The 21118-nt window shown below is 40.8% G+C and overlaps 1 protein-coding gene across 1 annotated transcript in view; it reads right to left on the bottom strand.

The window, feature by feature from the left end:
- The window catches only part of enox2 (ecto-NOX disulfide-thiol exchanger 2), a 209027-nt gene that overhangs the window by 152355 nt on the left and 35554 nt on the right, over positions 1 to 21118 (bottom strand). Inside the window, exon 2 of the mRNA XM_085789333.1 lies at positions 13752 to 13848. Within this exon, the coding sequence (XP_085645459.1) occupies positions 13752 to 13770 (19 nt within the window). The 5' untranslated portion in view covers positions 13771 to 13848. The remainder of the gene's footprint in view (positions 1 to 13751; positions 13849 to 21118) is intronic.

The raw sequence follows: 21118 nt of genomic DNA, 5'->3' as shown, positions 1-21118 counted from the left end.
GGCACAATCAAACCTGGAGATAATTAGGACGCAGGATAAGGTAGCTCTTAAAACAGGTTTGTATGCAATTACATGAGATTCATTGGGGGAGTATTTTCATTAGCTGTTAATCTAATGATTATTTTTGCTCTCATCATCCTTTAGTTTATAAAAATGTCGCAATATTGTAAGAAAAAAAGAAACACCCATCAAATCCCCAGCGTACAAAGTGGTAGTATATCTTGTTTTGATAAACCATCTCTCCTAAAGAAATTACATTTACATTGTCAGACAAAGAGGGCTTGACCAGCAATATTTGAAATCTTATTATTAACTGACAAAAAAATCACTGCTTAAATATACACATTCATTTTAAAAGACAATTTGCCTCTAAATCTGTGGCAAGATTCACACTGAGCATCAAGACAATACAAAGTTATCAAGAAGGAAGTGTCAGCAACACTGAAATTGCCCTTTGTTTTACATTTTCAATCAGTAATACCATCTGCAATACGTTTCAAAGTTTGAACTGTATCTACATAATTCAAACAAATAAAGTGAACTATTGACCTAAGACCTGAGGAAACAGCAAATATCAACCATCCTGAAAATGGCAACAACTGCGCCAAATAATTAGGCCAACTCCTTTAAAGCTGCTGCTATGACAACAGAAGCTGCGGCGCCTTCTTCGCCCATTTATGCTGATGTAATCATTCCTATTTCCACCGTATCTCGCTATAGACTGATTCGGCGACGTCACCGGAAATCGAACGGCCGCCATTACTGCGGTGACAACTCACAGTCAGGCAGCTGTTGGCTCTGTGCGCGAAGCGGGCATTTGAATGCAAGTGGACCTTTTCTCTTCCCTTTCTCTTCTGCGAACATGTCCAGGAAGGATGGGAGGACATGTGCCGTCCTCGACTGCTCTAATATCAGCAAAACACAGCCCCTTACTTCAGGAGGAGTGTCCGTGTTTAGACCGTAACGTTACGTACAGCGTGTCAACAGCAGCAGCAGCAGCAGCAGCAGCCGCCAGCGACGCAGTCACAGCTGACCTGTACAACCTGGCTACCCTCCCTTCTCACCGTTACCTTCACATCGTGTGGACAGTCTGTGAATGTCTCACTGATCCCTTCAATATGATGTGATCATGGTCGTCTAAAAGCCGGTGTAAAACATGTCCGACCCATCCGGAGTTCAGGTAATTTTGACCATAAATCAGAGACCTGTAATTGACGTTTTTTCTGATCATCGGAGGCCAGCTGGTCAATAAAATATTCTTGAATATCTAAAACAAAGCAAAAGTTGTTGTTGTTTTTATAATCTTATTCATGTAGCCTGTCCACATGATTAAATATCCCGCTGCTGGCTTGCTAACGTCAGCACGCATAACGTACCGGTATGTTATATTGTTTATGATACAGTCTCTTATCTCCCTGTTACTCTAATCTTTCCTGCTAATCGCTCAAACAAATGATTAATTACTAAATGAATATTGGTATTCATGTAAGATACCTTAATCAGTTACTGGGGGGCACTAAACATCACAAATTCAGCCTATTTATGATGCTGTCATAGAGAATCAGTTTACTATGACTGACACATGTCACCGCAGCAATGGCGCCGCCGCAAGATGGCGGCATACACAAAACGTTCTCCGAATTCGTCTATACCTTGAAGCGCAGTATAAATAATTCATTTGTAGGACACAGTGAATAACAATACCCTCACACTGCCCTGCCGCACCCATCATCACAGCTTTTTAGGTCATTCCCTTTATTGGTGGCATTCCTGACCAGTCAGATCAACAAGCTGAAATTGATGTTGGCTGGACAAGCAAGACTGGTCCACGTGGGCTTCCTCTGCCTGGACAGCTAAACACTGGATGGTCTTCTGATTTGTGGAATTGTTCTGTTTATTATGTTGAATTAAAAACAATTGAGGTTGTGACAAGACAACAATTCACAATACAATACAATTCAATTCGGGGGCAGCTCACCTGGTAGTGCGAGTGCTACAAAGGCTTAGTCCTACCCACAGCAGCCAGGGTTTCAGTCCAACCCATGGCCCATATGTCATCTCCTCTGACTGTGGCCAAATAGAGGAGAAAACACACGAAAATAGTTCAACTTTATGACTCAAAGTGCGATTCAGCCTGGCTGCAGTCAGTCCATTTATTAATTTGGTAGTAAAAAGGTGAGTAAAATGCAGCTGTACCTGACAAAACAGGCATACGGAGAGCACAAAAGAACATACACTAGACTTAAGAGGAAAAAACATACTTGGATCTGCCCTAAAATCCAGTGGCTTCTTCTTTGGTCCAGGCCACAAAGCTCCACAAAGTTTGGTTGAGTACTTTTGTGTAATCCTGCTAACAAATAAACAGACACGGTGGAAAACAAAGCCTTCTTGGCAGAGGTAAATATCCATCCCCATTATTATGGAAAGATGCCTCTGTTCTCCGTTATACATGACACATGAGGTCTAGCTGGTGTCTTGAATATTTATGCCCATGGTTATTTCTTACCGAGCTCTTTGTGACAGCCAGAGAGAAGATAATAAACATACAAACGTGCTGCATAACTTTCTCTCAGTCTCTACAATTGGACTCTTCCACCAGAGTTGCTCAATGAATGATATACCTATTAATGTTGTTTACTCTTTTTTGTTGTTGTTTTTGTGAAGTCTGAACAAAAAACAGACCAAGGGAGAGAAAAAGAGATGGAAAACACAACTCCAATTCCTCCCGCTGTACAAAAGTGAGGCAGAAATTGGGTTTTGGTGACCTAATTTTGCATGGACCATGGACAGATTTTTAATGAGAAGATGAACATAGTCCAAGCCGTGCTCCCTATCCTCCAAACAGACCTGATGGTAAACATATTACTTCCCAGTGTGACAGTATATGTATCATAGAGGATAAGAAACCATTAAAACAAAGAAACATCAGCTCTCATTGGTAATAAACATCACTGAACTCATCATGCCTATAATCCAACCATTGATAAAAGTCTTTATGTCATGTCACTGGGTGGTGCAGTGGCCGTCTTACACTATACCACTCACTCTACACATAATTTAACTACTTATTTTCATTCCAGTGCTCTTTTGTTCTCAATATCCAGCGTCTGTCGGATCAATTTAGATTACTGGCTGATATTGTGTGGTTTGGAAAAAGTAATTAGATGTCCTTTAGATGTCAATTAGACGTCTTTGTATGACTCCAGCTCATAATGAAAGTGGCTCTGCGGTCCTGCTACCTGTTTCCTCACATACTAAGCATCCAAGTACTCAGAAGACTGCTCATCTCTGTCTGGCTCAATTGACTGATGGATTTCCAAACTCTCCATCAGCCAAAGCTATTAAGTGGTCTGCTGGAGCGAAATGACTTTACTGTTCCCAGAGTGCAACATTAGGCTCAGCAATTCCTGCTTGCTATTGTTTAGGGCCACTGTGACAAAGTTAATTTCTTGCCAGACAAGCACAAACACTTATGCCGACACACACAATAAATAACTAGAACGAAAAAACAGAATCAACTGAATGGCTCTATTTTCTCTTTTTACTTTTAGCAAACATACTGGTCACATGCGGTGACCCATGCCAAATGAGTTTCGTTCAAGGAATCTGAGTGAATCGTGATTTCTTTCTACAAGGCATTGGTAAGGTAATAGCTCGATATTACATTCGAAACCACTGTGCATGTTTAATGGATTACCTATTCAATATCTCAGAGCTACTTAATACAAGGTTTACACTATTCAATAAAGTTCAAAACTCGGTCCAGAAAACAGTCTGTTTGGATAAAACATCTTGCTCATGGCCAAATACAGAAGGTGATAACCATTACTTGCAGTCTAGACTCCATGTACAAAGGAGCGGGTAGTGAAAAGCAGCAGGTGTTACAATGTGAAAATGTGGAACAGGAGTAAAAGCATGACTACGCTTTCCCTGAATTATTCCTGGTCATATCTGAGTGCTAGGAGATAAATCCACTCTTTGTATTCATGGTGACGGACTGCCTGGCCCGGGCATCTTGTGTCACCATGGGATTTCAAGTTTGCCTGCCATGGTTAGCCAAACGCAGAGCTGATTTTCCTGTCCAGACCTCAGGCTGTGACGATATCCCCACAAGGACTCGTGAAGGTGCAGTGCTCACGCAGCACCTATAACGTGGCCTAAAGACACTGCTAAAAGATCCAGGAAGGTGACGGGATATTGTACAAGTTCAAGTTATACTGTGCTTTATTTAGTAGTAGTACATACTTCCATTTATATCATAATACATCCTGATGAAGGGAGGAATAACCTTGTCTCGTTGCTGAACTGAGAGCCTTCCCCTCTATTGTCATAATCATGTCGTTTCATTCGCTGTGATAGACAGCTTAAATCGCAGCGAGTTCGCAGTGGAGACGGCTTTGTTAGATGGGTTACTGACACAAGGCAGATTACTATAACTTGTTTCTTGCTGTCTTCACTCTCAGCAATCTCTGCCATCATCAGAAACTCTCAGGAAATAACACAATCATTGTTTTTAAGGCGCCCATGGTAAAAACTAGGAAACAGCCACTGGAACAGAACTACAAAGTTCCTCTAGTATATAATACAACCTTATAAACTATATGCAGCATAAAGAATTGAAAAATGATCAACTACACTCTTATCTAAAGCACAATCTCAAGCTATATGCACAACAATGTGACCATAATGACCACGGTGAAATGTCAGTGTAATTAGGCCATTTACAAAACTGTATAAAATTGCAAACTGTGCAGTTAATATATGGTGATTATTATGTTCAACCTCTCTGACCTGTTGACCGATGAGCAATGTAATTTAATTAATTTCCAACACATTATTAATCATAAGGTTACTGTATGTTCAGGCTACTGGTCTATTTGTGTTCAGTCTATAAATGCTAGGGTCCACGTAACTTTTTCCTACAATGAAGCTTTAACTAAACCTGAACAGGAGTCTTTGAGGAACTTCAGTCTTGCATGTTAAATGGCCTTAATGATGACACGTGTACATTATACTTAAGATGACAGCACAGTTTTCTAACTCAGAGACCAAAAGTTAAGTGTTTTCATGTAAAGTATCTAAGTGGTGCAAACTGTCAAGGTTTATTAGTCATATATCTTGTTTCTCACCTCCATTGTGGTGAGTGAGTTCTAGCTGCAGTGTCTCTTTGTCTGGGGGCCTTATCTGGCTGTGAAGCGCTGGGCTCTTTGCTGCTGTCTCTATTGGCATGGTGATGGAGGCAAGGCCTGCCATCCCAGATAAACCTTCCTCTGTTCTCCCAGCAGCCCAGCAGGCTTCATGTTTGCTGCAGGTGTCAGAGAAAATGTTCCCATAGCCATTAGACTTTAGCACTGCCGGTGACATGTTGGCACCTCTGATGGGAAACAACTGAAGATGGGGGGGGGGGGGGGTGATGACAGGGGAGATTGAGACAGACAACGCAGGAACGAAATAGGATGAGGGAGAAGTTAGACAAGGACGGCTACCAAGTAACAGTAGTTATTGGAGAAGTAACTGATACCAGCAATGGTATTTCCATCAAGCATTTCCTATGAAAGTGCTGTAAAATTAATCTTCTTCATCTCCTTATTGATTGGTCAGTTAACAGTTCTGCCAATATCAAGCCTTCTGGCATTGTAAAAAAGAAAAAAATTGATTATGAAACATCAAAGAAATGAAAATGAAAAAGTGAGCCAGACAGTTTGTGGTAACCGCACAGTAATGTTTGTTGTTACCTCTGCTGCTCCAAAACTGTCACCGGGGGGAAATCCTCGTTCTTCTAAATATTCAGCAATCTGAATACAATGAGGCATAATTGGATGCACAATTGTTTTTCTCCTAAAAAATAAATTGCAAGAGCACAAACGCCCCCAAAAAAGGACAGTTTGGAAGTCGTCTGACAAACTGCTAAAAGTAGTAACTTTTCACTTAGACATAATTACGCAGAGTCTGTCGCTTGTGAAAATTATTTTCAGGTTTTGGAAGAGGTTCATCGAATGCCTTTCATAATCACTTTAATGTGCCAAATGTTTCCCCACCAATTAATCTTTGGTCAACGAAAATGTGGAGCAGCAAAAATGTTCTGACTAAACAGTATAAAATCAATTGATACTCAGTTTAAGTTTTGCTTAAAAAAATAACAAATGTTTTGCTCAAAGTTTTGATACTTTTTAGCTCACATTTCCACAAAATGTCAAGGCTTTGCTGAAAACGTCAGTGTTCAGCCTCTGTAACATTGCAAAACAATTGATATTATGTCAACCATTTAATTAAAAAAAGAAGAAAAATCAGGCGCCTCCTTTGTTTAAGATAAATAAAAGAAAATATCTCTAAGGCCACCTTCCTTTTAATCAACGTACAACAACAAGGCCATCTGTGGACATTGAGGCCAATGTTAACGTGGGGACAAACAACAGCCACACCATTCACCAGGCAGGGAGCAGGACACTGAACTGGCAGATTAGACCACCTGGCCCTGCCAGACTGTCAGCCTATTTATACCCGGGACAATAATTTACACCACGACTACCCAGTAGCAGAGAGGCAGGGACCCAGGGGGAGGCAGCTCTCTGTCACATTCCTATGGTAAAAAGGGAAAAAAAAGAGAAAAAGATCCACAGTGGTGACCTTCTGCCTTCTTTTTCCCTGTGCAGCTTTCCCAGAGAAGTGAACTAACGACAATGCCTCCTCTGCTGAATAACATTTAAGGTTTTAACATGGCCAGAATTACATGTGTTTAACAAAGCAAATATAGATTTTTGGAGTGATTTTTGTGGGATTGTGAATTGATTTTGTCAAAAATGTCACTTGAGAAAAATGTAACACTGACCCACATAGCCTGGCTGCTACTACAAGGCCGATGTGTCTGCTGATAAAGGGTCCAACAGGACCGGTAACAACACATCAAGTTTAATGACTCGAAGGTAAACATAGCCATGACTTTGTGACATGTTTTGTGTTATTTACTGCTCTGCAGACCTCTGCCAAATTCTAAAACTAGTCATCTTTCAGTTTTGCAGCAAACCACACAGCAATTAAACCGGGCAACGGGTTGCTTTAACTGAAAAACCCCCAAAGAGCTCTATTTTTTTGCTTCTGCCGCAGCTGACATTTTCCCATTAGTGGCACAGGCGCATAATTTGGTGGCACCAATATTTCATTTCAGAGTGTTTCACACAGTAATGAACATGTCACCAAGTGAAATTAATGTGTCACTGTGTTTAACAGATCCAATAAAAGTAAAGAATTTGAATCACTCAGAAAATTACACATCAGACCCATTATCACAGTTCATACAACCCTGACTGACTGTGCTGTTAGTCAACTTTGAGATGTACAAATATCTAATGTCATGAACTCTGCAATCTCACATTAGGACACATTTAGTCTCACTCAGATTACGCAGCTTAGACCCATAGGCATGGCTGTGATGTTGTGATTTAGGAAAAATAACTATCAACACATCATGAGTGGATGTAAAACGAGTGGGAAATGACGAACATCTTGAGCTGTGCTTTTCTGCTGCATGACTGATAAAGAAACACTTTAATGGGAAGAACTGTTGATATATTTGCATGATACAATCAAACACGAAGACTTGTGAGATTCTTAAATCAGCATGCCAGACACAACATTGGGACATTAATGGTCTCAGCTTTTGTTTGAGAAACATCTGGTGTCTCAGGAGTTTGACAACAAGAAATTACATTTGGAGTAGCATTATTACCAAAGCCTGCTTCCTCACACCCTGGGTATTTTATTTTACAGAAATGTATAGCTACATATTTTATCTCAATTCAGAAAATGCCAAACAACATTAAGAAATAAAGTGGGATTTTTTTAACACTGATTCAGAAGAAACCTTTGAGGAATAGTTTGACAATTTGAGGAATACAGTTGTATGCTCTCTTGCCAAGAGTTACCTCCGGCTCACACATTTAAACTCCGACAACACTAGAGGTGCGACAGACCGTGCCATTCACTATGAATAAAACCTCCAAACAACCTCTTGGCTCCATTCAAGACTCCCCAGTCTCCCAGCAACGTGAGCTGAGGGAGCTCAACAGTTCAACTTTATTCAACTTCCTCCAACTTGCAGGAGCGACTACCAGGAGTGGGGATGTCACTATAGCAGACATTTCATAGCTTGTGGTGCCAATAATGACGAAATGTCACAATAACAAATTCAATACCACAGCAAAATACAGAAAACAACAGAAGCTGCAACACATTCAAACACATAGAGATATTAGAATCCTCTATAGTGTCTCAGGCCCTGTCTCATATAGTTAAGTTGGTACTGAACAAAAAGGTCATGGTTCAGTCTATAATCTAAATTTACACAGAGCAGCCCGTATTGATGTAGGCCTGACACTGAATCACTGACAAATTTAACATTAACAGCGACAGTTGATAAGACGTAGCACTGATGACCACTGAAAGCAGCACTGTTCCAGACGAGAGGCGACAGCTGACGTTTTCTACACTTCTTTTCTCTAGTGATTAACTTTGGAGTAACTTGTGTATTTCAGTGTCTGAGTGAGTTCAGTCACTGTTGCGCCAAATGAATACTGTAATGAATGGGCTGTATACTTTTTTTATACTCAAAAATGCACAAAAATACATTTTTTTTTTACTGTTCTCACACATCTATTTTTAGTTGCAAATATGAGTGAAATGCTTGCTAAAGTTGTGTTATACTGCCGATCTCCATCCATTACATCTCCAGCATCTATACCACATCAATGGTACCTTGTGACATCCCCCGAGACAACCAATCATGCTTGTTTTTGTTTCAACTCAACTATGTAAACTCACTTAAAACAAATAAGAGAAAAGTTGAGCATAACAGAAAACAACTTCAAAGATCAAGACTCACACTGAAAACCTTCTGCTCATCTCTCACAAAAACGACAGTTTCTATGGCAAATATGAAGCATGACACAGCCTGATCATATACAACACATGCAACACATTTCAGAGCTGATATCAACCAGTGAAATCATTCCAACTAGAATCACAATCTACGCCATACAGTAAGTCTCTATGACAAGACTCCTGAGAGTTACCAGCTGGCATTATAGATGTTTGTTTAAAATGAAAAACCAAAGTGTAAAAACAACTACTGTACAGTAGTTGCTAAATAGTAAATGGACTGTACTGATACAATGTTTTTCTTGTTTTATAAACCACTGAAGGCATTTTACAATGCTTGCAACATTCATCCGTTCACTAGCCCATTCATACATCACACACATACACACGCGCGCCCCCCGATCGAACCACTGAAATTCTTTCTGAAATTACAAAAGGCTGGAGGCAGAGATGAGTCGAAGATATTGTAATTAGCTACCACCATCACAAAACTGCTGCTGTGGAAAATGCAAGAGAAAAAGACATTAGAGATTTTGATGATGTGTTCAGTGAACTAAGTGTTGACTGTGCTACTTTCAAGACTGTGGTTTTGCTCACTTATTTGTCATATTCTGCAGTGACAATACATCCAAATAAGTAGACATTGTTGCTGGGTACTGTAGGCAGCAGGTGCTAACGATGACAGAAATAGGAGATAAAGATCAGTGAGAAATTTTCTTAAAAGGAGACAGAGCTACAAATGGACAAAAACAAAGTACTGGTTTCAGTTAATTATGTCCACAAACAGATTCAGCACTATAATTCAATTAACTGGCTTATATGTTGTTTTTGAGCGTCACAGAAATGAGGCTATTAGTTGATGTGAAAGGGCGCTGGATATTCTGGCAATCACATCTGTTCTGCTCTCTGTAGGCAGAGAGGTGAAAGAGAGCTTAGTATGAGCCTGGAAAACAGGTGGAGCTAAGTAGAGCTAATTTACTCGCTGTGTGTGTGTGTGTGTGTGTAATGTGTGTGTGGGTGTGGGTGTTACAGGCAAGCCAGACTGACACGTGGAGCAAAGACGAGTGCTAATATTAGTCTGCCACTGTGAATGGTGTGTTGGCTTGGACGAGAGGTTCACAAGACACCTCTTAAACATTCCTCCCAATCAATCTACTTATATATCTAATACTCGCGCTATTGCTTCACTGGGATTTCTGTAGTGTTCATTAAATTATCTTTAATACTTTTTTAAGACCCTTTTTAAAAAGAATCCAATTCAACACCTTTTTCATGATTCTCTCGATACAAAACAAGCAGTTAAGACCAATAACTGCATGAATTCAATGATTTTATGAAAGTACCTCCCAGCAGTATCTAGTATAATCAATTAACACGACCCATGTACAGATTACTGAACAGGCCTGTGGGCCTTCGGGCAGAGGAGCCCTGAGGGGTCAGCGGGCGCCTTCGTATGAAGGGACTTAATATTTCTCATGATAAGGAGCTCAGTTAAAGGACTGCAACGGCTAAAACTATTCCGAGGAGACATAAAAATGACCACAAAGAGACCAATGCAACCACAAAGAGAAGCAGAGACACCACAGTGATGCAAAACAACCATAAAGAGACACAGCATGATGACATGGAGAGACAAAGAGACCATTAACAATGACTGCATATTGTCTTCTTTCCCGCTGACAGTGGGGGGATAATAAGACCAGGTGCAGCACATGTGTTAGCACATGATGATAAATCTCATCACAAAATAACCTTTATAAGTTAGAATGATTTTCATATGCTTGTGTGAAAACATTTCTTTTCTCACAAGCTTTTAGTTTTTAATTTGCAACATTTCCTTCTTTTTTTCTTTGATATGTATTTTACTGTATGTGTAGTCCTTATCTACAGTAATGTTGTGCTTTGTTTTGTTTTTGTGTAGCACATTGAGTTTGCGCTTGATGCATGAAATAAAGTTTTGTTGTTGTTGTTGATTGAAACTATTGTTCTTCTTTCAATACTTCTTAGGGAATATCCAATTTTTTAATTCACCCCAGTAATGAGTGATCAGTATCAGTCTGCAGTTTTCACTGCTGTGAATCAACCAGTGGGCCAGCATTGGTACCTTTCATTGAAAAGGATTTGTTGTTTTGTCACATATTTTGCACAAAAAAAAAAAAGAGAGAGACATTAGCTTTGGGAGCACAGTCATCCTCAACCAGTGCTCCCCCACACACACTTTAATGCATCCTCTCACCCTCTTATGGTATTTTATTCAAGTGTATACCTGGCAAAATAGACAGGAAAGGCAAAACAGCAATAGGAAAATGCACATCGCACTTGACAGAAAATGACTCCATCAGTAAGTTAGAAATTGACAGCGATTTGTCCTGGTCTGTAAAACGTCTGCACTAGTAACTGTATAACAGGTAATATCCTCTCCATTTCAGACAGACAGTAGTATCTAGGTGGCTCACAGATCAAAACGCTGTTCTCAGTAATATCCATAAGAGGCTGACGAACATTCCTGTAGCAAGTAGCTCCCATTGTGTGTGTGTGTGTGTGTGGTCAAGTTGCAGTGCTGAGTCGAGCAAGCTGCTCTCAGCAAAAACGTAAGACAATAGCATCAGTATTTTGAATATGATTTAGATGAAAGAGAGCAGAAAACTATCTTATCACATCTTACAGCTGGCTCTAGAGGGTGTTTTCAAAGACAGAATGACCAGGAATTCAAAAATATCTTGCAGTGACAAAAGGATTCTTACTGTGACACAAAACTCTTATCTGGCAGCATGAAGAAAGTCTCAGCTCTAATCCAATCTTTCACCTTGAAAGTTTTTCCCAAAAGCTGCAGTGATGGACATTTTTCTCTGGCCGGTTAAAAATGGGAGATTTGACCCATTTGCTTCCAAGCTGGGCATTAAACTAGGACATTAGGCTGTCTACTGAGTATCACACGGAAATCTGGTATGTGTAAAATTAGAACCGGGACTTAATCAGCAACCAGCTAATCCTGGAGTTCAGGATCGCAATTTCTTTACATAAGGCAACAATAAATCATTCTGAAGTTGTGCTACAGGCAGATTGAGCCCTGTTCAATAATGAGCAACAATAAGCTCAGACACTACAGACACTACAGACATGACTGATCCACAGACCAACACGCTTACTGCACTGGTTCCCCTCAGTGTGGGGGCATAGGAAGGAAATGACTGACCATGTTAAGAGCTTTATCTGGTAGTACTTGTTGCAAATATGGAGACCAGTGCATTAATGAGCATGTAAACACAAGTTACATAATTATAACACAATATAAGCTGTCAAGACACCATTCACACTATAGTAAAGTTCAACTGTTGCTCCTCGTTTTAATGCTCAATATGTTGGAGTTCCCACTTGGCAGGATTATAAATGAGAGTAACAACTTGTATTAATGAGTCCTGCTTGAAACAGGTATAGTAGCAACAAGCGTTGTTGACTCCAGCTCCTCTGCAAATGAGCTTGATTGTGTGTTTTGGACGAGAACAGGAGTCGCGAATTGGCATTCGATGCACAGTCATTAACTGTGCAGCGCTGCCAGGATGTTCACTGGTTGGGTTTGAGTTGATCATGGTCAGACACAGAGACAAAATTAAAAAAAAAAAAATGAAGCAAGGAGCTGAGTACTGGAGAAGAGTACAGACAGCAAATCAGAAGATCCAGGTAAACTTTCAAATTATGACAAGTCTAAAAACTCCACATGACACGGATGCGTGTGCCACAACTGGAGTACACGCCACGCGCACTCGGATGGTTTGGAGAAATTGTGCTGCATTTCAAAATTGCAAAGAGAGCGACACAAGACAACAGTATTACCTGTTCAATTGCAACTTCATTGAAATGACAATTTAAATGCCAGGTCTGTCTGCTCAGTCTTGCCATCCCGAACATGTTTTTTTTTAATTAAGTTATAATTGCAAGAGATATTATGCCGATATGACTTCAATTCCTAAATTAAAATATTGGTTTTACAATTAAGGCCACGGACAGAAGAATACACCCCAGTATATTTAAATGAGTAGGGCTCTAATTTGTGCTTGTGCCCAAATCCAGGCACAGAATCTATTTGAAGAAAACTATTTGACATGCAGCCCACATCTCCAGTAGTTAGTAGTTCTTGTGCAACAGACAATTAGAGGAGATACCGCTGCTGTTATCTGCTGCTGAATCTGAAGGCAGATTCAAATATTAATAGCCTGAGAGGCGAGCAACACCTGAGTCTCTGGGACAACAAAGACCAGCAGATACTCTGCAAGCAAAACACTTTACCCCCTTTGTACTATTCTACTCTCTGTGCACTGGACATTTCGTCTTACAATGAACCACTTCAAATCTTTTACAAAACATACAGACATGAAAGCGTAAAGTACATGACAGCTGTTGGCGTAGGCACTCTTGGTTAATGTCAACTGACAGATACACCTGCCAACTATCGAAGGCAATAATAACAGCAAGCCACAAAAATGTGAAGGCAATGAAATCATTTGAAGTGATTATTCAACCCATGCAGTTTATTCTGTGTCCACAACTGGTTTCTAAAGCTAACGGTATTTAAGATTAATGAACACTGTGCTTTAGAGAGGTGTTACATTTGGAAGCGATTATTGGAAATCGTCATAATTAAGAGAAAAACAAGAGAGAGCGAAAGAGAAATACTGAAAGTGCATGGTGAATGGTGCATTGTTACATTTCTCTAAATATATACTAACATGAATATCTCTTGAGGCACAAACTGAGAGAACTATAAAAGGACTTAAAGGAATGAGACACTACATTAGGCAGGTACTGCATTGGTACTGTAGATTACTGTCTTATTCAAATTCAAAAAGTGTGGTTATTGCCTGCTGTGAAAATCTTACCTGTGATGTTTGCAGTCATAGAACGGCCTGTATCAAGCACCAGGCCACCTCATTCTGGCGAGGGTAATGCTGCAGTAGTTTGGCCTCATCTCTGAGTCTGTAAAACACAACGGATCAAAATGAGGCTCATGCTGCTAAAAAACCTTGTTTTGCTTCCACTTCCACGGTCCTCAGCTCTCAGGTTTGGAGCTTTGGAACAAAAGCAGTCGCCATGGAGTCAATTTTTATGTAGTACCATTTCAGTTTTCGATGCCAAAGCACAGCCTTAAGGTAGCTTTCACACTGACAATAGCACCGCTGCAAAGGCTCAAGCTTCTTCACTCCTTTCAATGGCACCACTGCTTTAACACAGCGGGGGATCCTGTCGTGGAGGGATCCTGCAAAAGCCGTTGGTTCTGCCTTTTTCTGTCCCACATCACAACGTTAGGCCTTTCAGCAAAATACTGTATATTCTCACAAAGCACACTTTTCAAAAAGATTACCTTGCACTGTAGACCTTGTGGCATTGTACTAATTTGCTGCATACCTGGGTGGCATTGAGATAGAAGGAGAAACTTATTGCTACTGTGATTAACTTTCCATAGCTGTGCAACCAGAGCTCAGAGGAGCAGAAGGCCATAAACCGCTGTCTGGGCATTTTAAGCCTTCATCCTCGGCGTGTTTGTTTGTATTTCATCTTCTTTACCTGCGCCCTGTGGCAAAATGCCCACACATACACAACCCTGTGCATTGTTTTTCTACGAGGCTGTTGTCAGTGTGAGGGCCTCTGATGCAGCACTGAATGTTCAAACGATGAGCAAACATCGTTGCCGTGCTCCCATAACATTTTAGTGAAGAAGAAAAACTTCAAGGCGGCCCACAGTGGACTACAGAGCACGATAAGCAAAATAAAAATCACACACCCCTGAAGAAACATTTCTATCTTTGCTGCTCGCTAATTAGAGCCAGAGAATTAAAAGTGAACATACAGAAACTGTAAAGGCCATTCAAATACTGCCTGTAAAGCTGCCGCAGCGTGACTGCAGAACGACAGCATCTCAAACCGAAACAGACCTGGCAGGAAGTGGATAGATTCAGGGGAACTAAAAACAGTGCAGCGTTTTTCTCTTCGTCTCCCTTGAGACTTGTCACAATAGTTACATATCCAAAAGAAGAGACTATTTGAGGCGTTCAGAAGTCCCGTCATGTTGATAAAAGGGACACCGTCCAGCAACTGGAGCTGGATTGTTGTAATGAGAAATTCAGTAGGAAAATATAGCACAGAGGCAGAGGTGGAGATCAATAGGTATTATTGTTTTGCTGAGAGAAAGTGGACTTGTGGGGCATTTTTTTTTGGCTGGGCTGCAACAGCGAGGGCAAGCCCTATAATTGTAAATGTCCCTGACTGACTGACTGACTGACTGTGACTGATGGCATTTCTGCTTCTCACCGGTGCTGAGGCGCAGTCTACCAAGCCGCTCTGATTTCCCAGCTGCTCAGAAACTGCAGTTTATAAATAAACACAGTCTTTGTCTTAATTCATACATGAGCGAGTTGAAAATCCCAAACCACTCTATATGGGCGCAAAATCAAATAATCTGATCATGACGTGCCTATGTATGTATGCACCATGCTTTATTCAGAATAGCAGCATTTTGACATGCGCAGAGTCAACTAATTTCCCTAAAACAACCGCAGAAGAAGTTGTACTTCTGCCTGTGCTATACACAAACCAACAAATGCGGAAGTGGCTCAATTTTTCCCATCCATGATTTTTTTCCCCTGGCCTGCCCTGCACTAAAAAAAACAAAAAAACACGTTGACATAGGGCACACATGCTCAGTCAGGTTAGTTTTACCCCAAACAGAAATTAACGATCAGAATAAGTGTATGGACACGGTTCGGAATAAGGATATAAACCACTCCTCTCGATCGGAAAACAATTTATTTCCGATTGAGCCAAATCAGATCAGAATCTTCCAATTGACGTGTTTACATGACATATTTTTATTCTGATCAGCCCTTTATTCAGAATAGTTGTAATGTCACTGTAATAAAATCAGATTTGATTATCAGTAGTTCAGCTGTATAGGTTTTTTTCTGAGACCTGCTGAGGTTGTATGTCATAACTCTGAACTTGTCTTCCTAAGCACAGTTTTCTCTGGGGCCACGATACACCTCAGCATCAGTCACATGCTGTGCAGTAGAAGTCTCCAACTCCTCTGTAAACAGATTAGAAATTATCTCTGTTTGTATGAATGGACCTGGGTGGCTAATTAGCAATGTTAGAAAACGATGACCCCATACTTTCCACATCTGCTAGACTGTGATTGGGTAACTGTTTCTCTAATTGGCTGAAATGTCTGTCGATGGGCAGAATACCAGACCTGTTTGAATTACTGAACAAATTAAAGATGCTGGTGGCGAGTCAGAGGTCCAAAGCGAAGCTGATGAAGATAATTGTGCAATTCATCTTGTGATTTCAAACATTTTTGCTTCCTGTGACGTTTAAGAAGGTCCTAATCAGCAGTGAGACTAATTTTACACACTATATTAACGGGAACTAGAAAATTTCCTCTCGGGAAATTTTGAATGGGCCGCGGGGCTACTGCCGATTTTGCCATCTCTGTCAACATGGGAATCAAACCCACGATCTTAAGCGCAAGACAGAGCTGATCAGACAGACACATGATCATCTTTCTATAAGCACTGATATGGAGGAGCTGTAACCACATTAGGTTACCTGTGTGTGTGTGTGTGTGTGTGTGTGTGTGTGTGTGTGTGTGTGTGTGTGTGTGTGACACCAACAAGGTTTAACTTTAAAACCAGATGAAATCATGGTTTAAGTTTAAATTCTGTTGCACGTTAACTGTGTTTTAATCACATGAAGGTGTGTGTGTGTGTGTGTTTGTGTGTGTGTGTGTGTGTGTGTGACTGTAATCACATGAAGCTGGCTCTAGAGTCTCTGTGTGTGTGTGTGTGTGACTGACTTGACACATAGTTAGTTAGTAGCTGCATCCTGTGTCAGTCTGATTTAGCTGTGTCTGTGTTTATAAACATTTAAACGAGCGCCAGGTGGATTGTTTATGAAGTTAACGAGCTCTGGCCTGAGGATCAAAGAGGTTACCACGGCGATAGGGGCCCCCGCAGGCTGAGACAGACAGAAACGTGGAGAAAAACAGCCATTTTCTGCCTCTAAACCGGTCTCACAATTAGGCCTAGCATGAGAAAACGGTAACTCCTATCAGAACAAAACACAGATCAACGTTGCTCTAAGGACTTACTGAAAATTTCGGTACGATTTGGTGTTTCTACAGTAAATATTTTGGCGACGCTGGCAGTTTTAAAACATCAGGCCGTTCTGCTCCTCTCAGAAAATATTTGTATTGGACTCAATGAGGAGCAGGGACAGACGTGGCCGCACTCAGAGGCTGATTCTGTCAATTCTGTAAGTCTCTCTGATATTTTGAGCACATGACATGAGAGATAACAAGTTTGTCTTACAAATTCTGAAAAAATTATGTCTGTAGAGTGTAAATTGTGGCCGTGGTCACAGTTTATCCAGAAAAAATACAGAATGTTTCTTCACTCTCTCCCACCAGTGTTAATTTCGTTGACGAAGACTATGACGAAATATATTCGTCAACGAACCTTTTTCACGGACGAAAACTAAATAAAAACTAAATAAAAAGTCAGCTGTGATGACGAAGACGATGATGAAATTAATAAACAATTTAGTCAACTAATAAAAACGAGACGAAAATGTTAGGGAGGGACGAATGGAGAAGAGGTCCAATCATGTTGATTTCTCCGGAAGCAGAGCCACAGCCGCGGCACATGAAAAGTTTCAAAATAAAACTCTGGCCTCGCTCCTTAGCGTCCTGCGGTGCACGCGCTCCGAGCGCGACAGCATGAGTTATGAACACAACACCACGGAAATATCAGCGCTGAGTTTAGGACAGAAACGAAGAAATGACATCTGGTCACACACTTCACATATGACAACAAGGACAATGCCCAGGGAAGAAATCGAAATCGCGGGGACCCACATCGATCCACACACCAGCAACGTGAAGCATCATCTACACAGAGCTCATCCAGAACACGCGACGGTAAGCACACACGCTAAAGTTATATTATCAGACAAACCACCGTGTTTATAGGACTAAACATGAAATGTAATAGAAGCTAAAGGAAACCACCTCTGAATTGTATTGATTAGAAGATTGATTCGTTGCGCGTGTGTGTGCGTGTGCAAGCGCGTGCATGTGTGCCTGCGTGTGTGTGTGTATAGTGTGACAGAGGGAGGACTGAGCGACAAAGATCACAACTTGATTCCCCCCTTATTCACCCTCACAGATACAGAAGACTCTGATGATGACACAGATGACCATGGACCAAGTGGAGATAAAGCTAGTGCTGCTATGCAACCCAGCAGCAGTTCATCTCTACAGCTTCCCTCAGTTCTTCTAGAACAACAGACCAAGGAGCAGGCCAGATGGACTGGACACACACATTTACCACTCACAACTGCAGCTGAGGACTTTGTGCTAATGATGGAGATAGTAGATGGGAGACTGACTAAACTGTTCCAAAGAAAACCAAAGCAATTTGATTGAAACTCAGTATTAACATGAAAGTTAAAAGAACATGAATAAAACAAAATGCACCATATTACAACTGTTTCTGTGCCTGTATTGTAGACTCAAACCTTAATACCATTCCATAACAGATTGATGGATAATTCCAATGACTGGATATTCTGGAGAAACATTTCGTCGACTAAATCCACTGTAATTTTAGCTGACTAAAATTCTAAAGATATTTTGTCGACTAAAACTAGACTAAAACTAAAATATTTCAGATGACTAAAATATGACTACAACTAAATTGTATTTTAGTCAAAAGACTAAGACTAAAACTAAATTAGAATTTGTTGTCAAAATTAACACTGTCTCCCACTCTAACCGATGATGTCACGCACTCTGACACGAACATTCTGTCCAATACACACCCATTATAATCTCATAATTTCTCCAAAAATGATCATGGTCATTGATCAGGGATTGATCAAAAACTATATGACCTATCAAAACGTGGAGTAATACGACAATACACAAGACTTGTGTCTACTGTTTAAAGTTTAAATGGAGTCTCTAGGTGAAAGTATGCCTGAGCAGTAGACGTTTGTTAAACTCCAATGATTGGTCTTTTTTTCCCGCCCGTCCCATTGACTTACATGCAAAAATTTTGCGCAGTAAATCGCGACTTACGTCGCGAAATATTCGTACACTGTTGAGAAAAGTAATAGCACAGCGATCCCGATCAAGCCGCACGTTTTGATATATAATATGTCCTGCAACTCTTCGAGTTGCAGGACTAGTAGCGGACCGAAAGTCGGCCGGAAGTGGAAAAATAACTAGAAAAAGCATTTCCAAGAATGGAAATGGTGTGACTGCTGACAGCAACTGAACGCTGTTGCAGAATTAGCAAATAGTGCAAGCAGTGATCACCATACAAATGTTTGACCAAGGTCGGAATCGAACCCACATCCTCATGGTCATTAGACTTCCACTCTGCCTCTAGGCCACAGTGCACACACAGTTGCAGAGACTGTTGTCTGTTGATGATCTGCACACTGTCAACATCAAGAAAGCTTGAGAGTCAAGCTTGAATGACTTAGAATGAAAATGTCTGTGAATTTCAGGCTGAGCACTAACCATATGGCCACAGAGAACCTGAGTTACAATGAGCTTTATACTATGAGGAATCAAAGACTGTCCAATGACAGCTGAATAATTGGAATCAAAAGTCAAGCAATGAAGTGAAAAGACTGAGGCAGGAATCGAACCCATGACCATATGATCACTAAACCTTTACTCTGCCACTCGGCTACAGAGAGCACACTGCTTTCAAGACTGTTGTCATTCATTGTAATGTGATGATGTGCTGCAAACTGGTACGAGTAATCAAGGAGATAACAAACACCTGTAACCAATTGAAGGCGGGGGAGGAGAGCAGAATTCAACATAACATAACAAGAATTCTTCCCTTGGATTCGAACCAGTGACCTTAGGGTTGGCAACCAGTTACCCTACCCCCTACACTACAGTGGAGTTGTGAAGAAGAGAGGTTGAGACTTTGATGAATGTGAGATTTTTTGTGAAAAAGTTAAATATTTTAAAAAGTATAAATAGTTAAAAAGAGAAAAGTAATGCCGATAAAGTTCAAAAAAAGCTGCACGTTTTGATATATGAATTGTTGAAATAGCACAAAGTATGAAGGACTAGAAGAAGACCGTAAAAAGGCGGAAGAAAATGGCCAAACAGAAGAACAATAGTGTGACTGCTTCAGCAGTCACACTAATAACTAGAAAATTTCCTCTCGGGAAATTTTGAATGGGCCACGGGAGCTACTGCGGGTTGTGCCATCTCTGTCAACATGGGAATCAAACCCACGATCTTAAGGTCAAGACAGAGCTGATCAGACAGACACATGATCATCTTTCTATAAGCACTGATATGGAGGAGCTGTAACCACATTAGGTTAACTGTGTGTGTGTGTGTGTGTGTGTGTGTGTGTGTGTGTGTGTGTGTGTGTGTGTGTGTGTGTGTGTGTGTGTGTGTGTGTGTCTGTGTGTGTCTGTGTGTGTCTGTGTGTGTCTGTGTGTGTGTGTGTGACACCAACAAGGTTTAACTTTAAAACCAGATTAAATCATGGTTTAAGTTTAAATTCTGTTGCATGTTAACTGTGTTTTAATCACATGAAGGTGTGTGTGTGTGTGTTTGTGTGTGTGTGTGTGACTGTAATCACATGAAGCTGGCTCGAGAGTCTGTGTGTGTGTGTGTGTGTGTGTGTGTGTGTGTGTGTGTGTGTGTGTGTGTGTGACTGTAATCACATGAAGCTGGCTCTAGAGTCTGTGTGTGTGTGTGTGACTGACTTGACACATAGTTAGTTAGTAGCTGCATCCTGTGTCAGTCTGATTTAGCTGTGTCTGTGTTTATAAACATTTAAACGAGCGCCAGGTGGATTGTTTATGAAGTTAACGAGCTCTGGCCTGAGGATCAAAGAGGTTACCACGGCGATAGGGGCCCCCGCAGGCTGAGACAGACAGAAACGTGGAGAAAAACAGCCATTTTCTGCCTCTAAACCGGCCTCACAATTAGGCTTAGCATGAGAAAACGGTAACTCCTATCAGAACAAAACACAGATCAATGTTGCTCTAAGGACTTACTGAAAATTTCGGTACGATTTGGTGTTTCTACAGTAAATATTTTGGCGACGCTGGCAGTTTTAAAACATCAGGCCGTTCTGCTCCTCTCAGAAAATATTTGTATTGGACTCAATGAGGAGCAGGGACAGACGTGGCCGCACTCAGAGGCTGATTC

The sequence above is a fragment of the Trachurus japonicus genome, chromosome 10 (genome assembly GCF_045865225.1).
Source record: "Trachurus japonicus isolate A0001 chromosome 10, Traja_1.0".
In the NCBI taxonomy this organism is placed as follows: Eukaryota; Metazoa; Chordata; class Actinopteri; order Carangiformes; family Carangidae; genus Trachurus; species Trachurus japonicus.
This window is presented reverse-complemented; position numbering and strand designations above follow the sequence as displayed.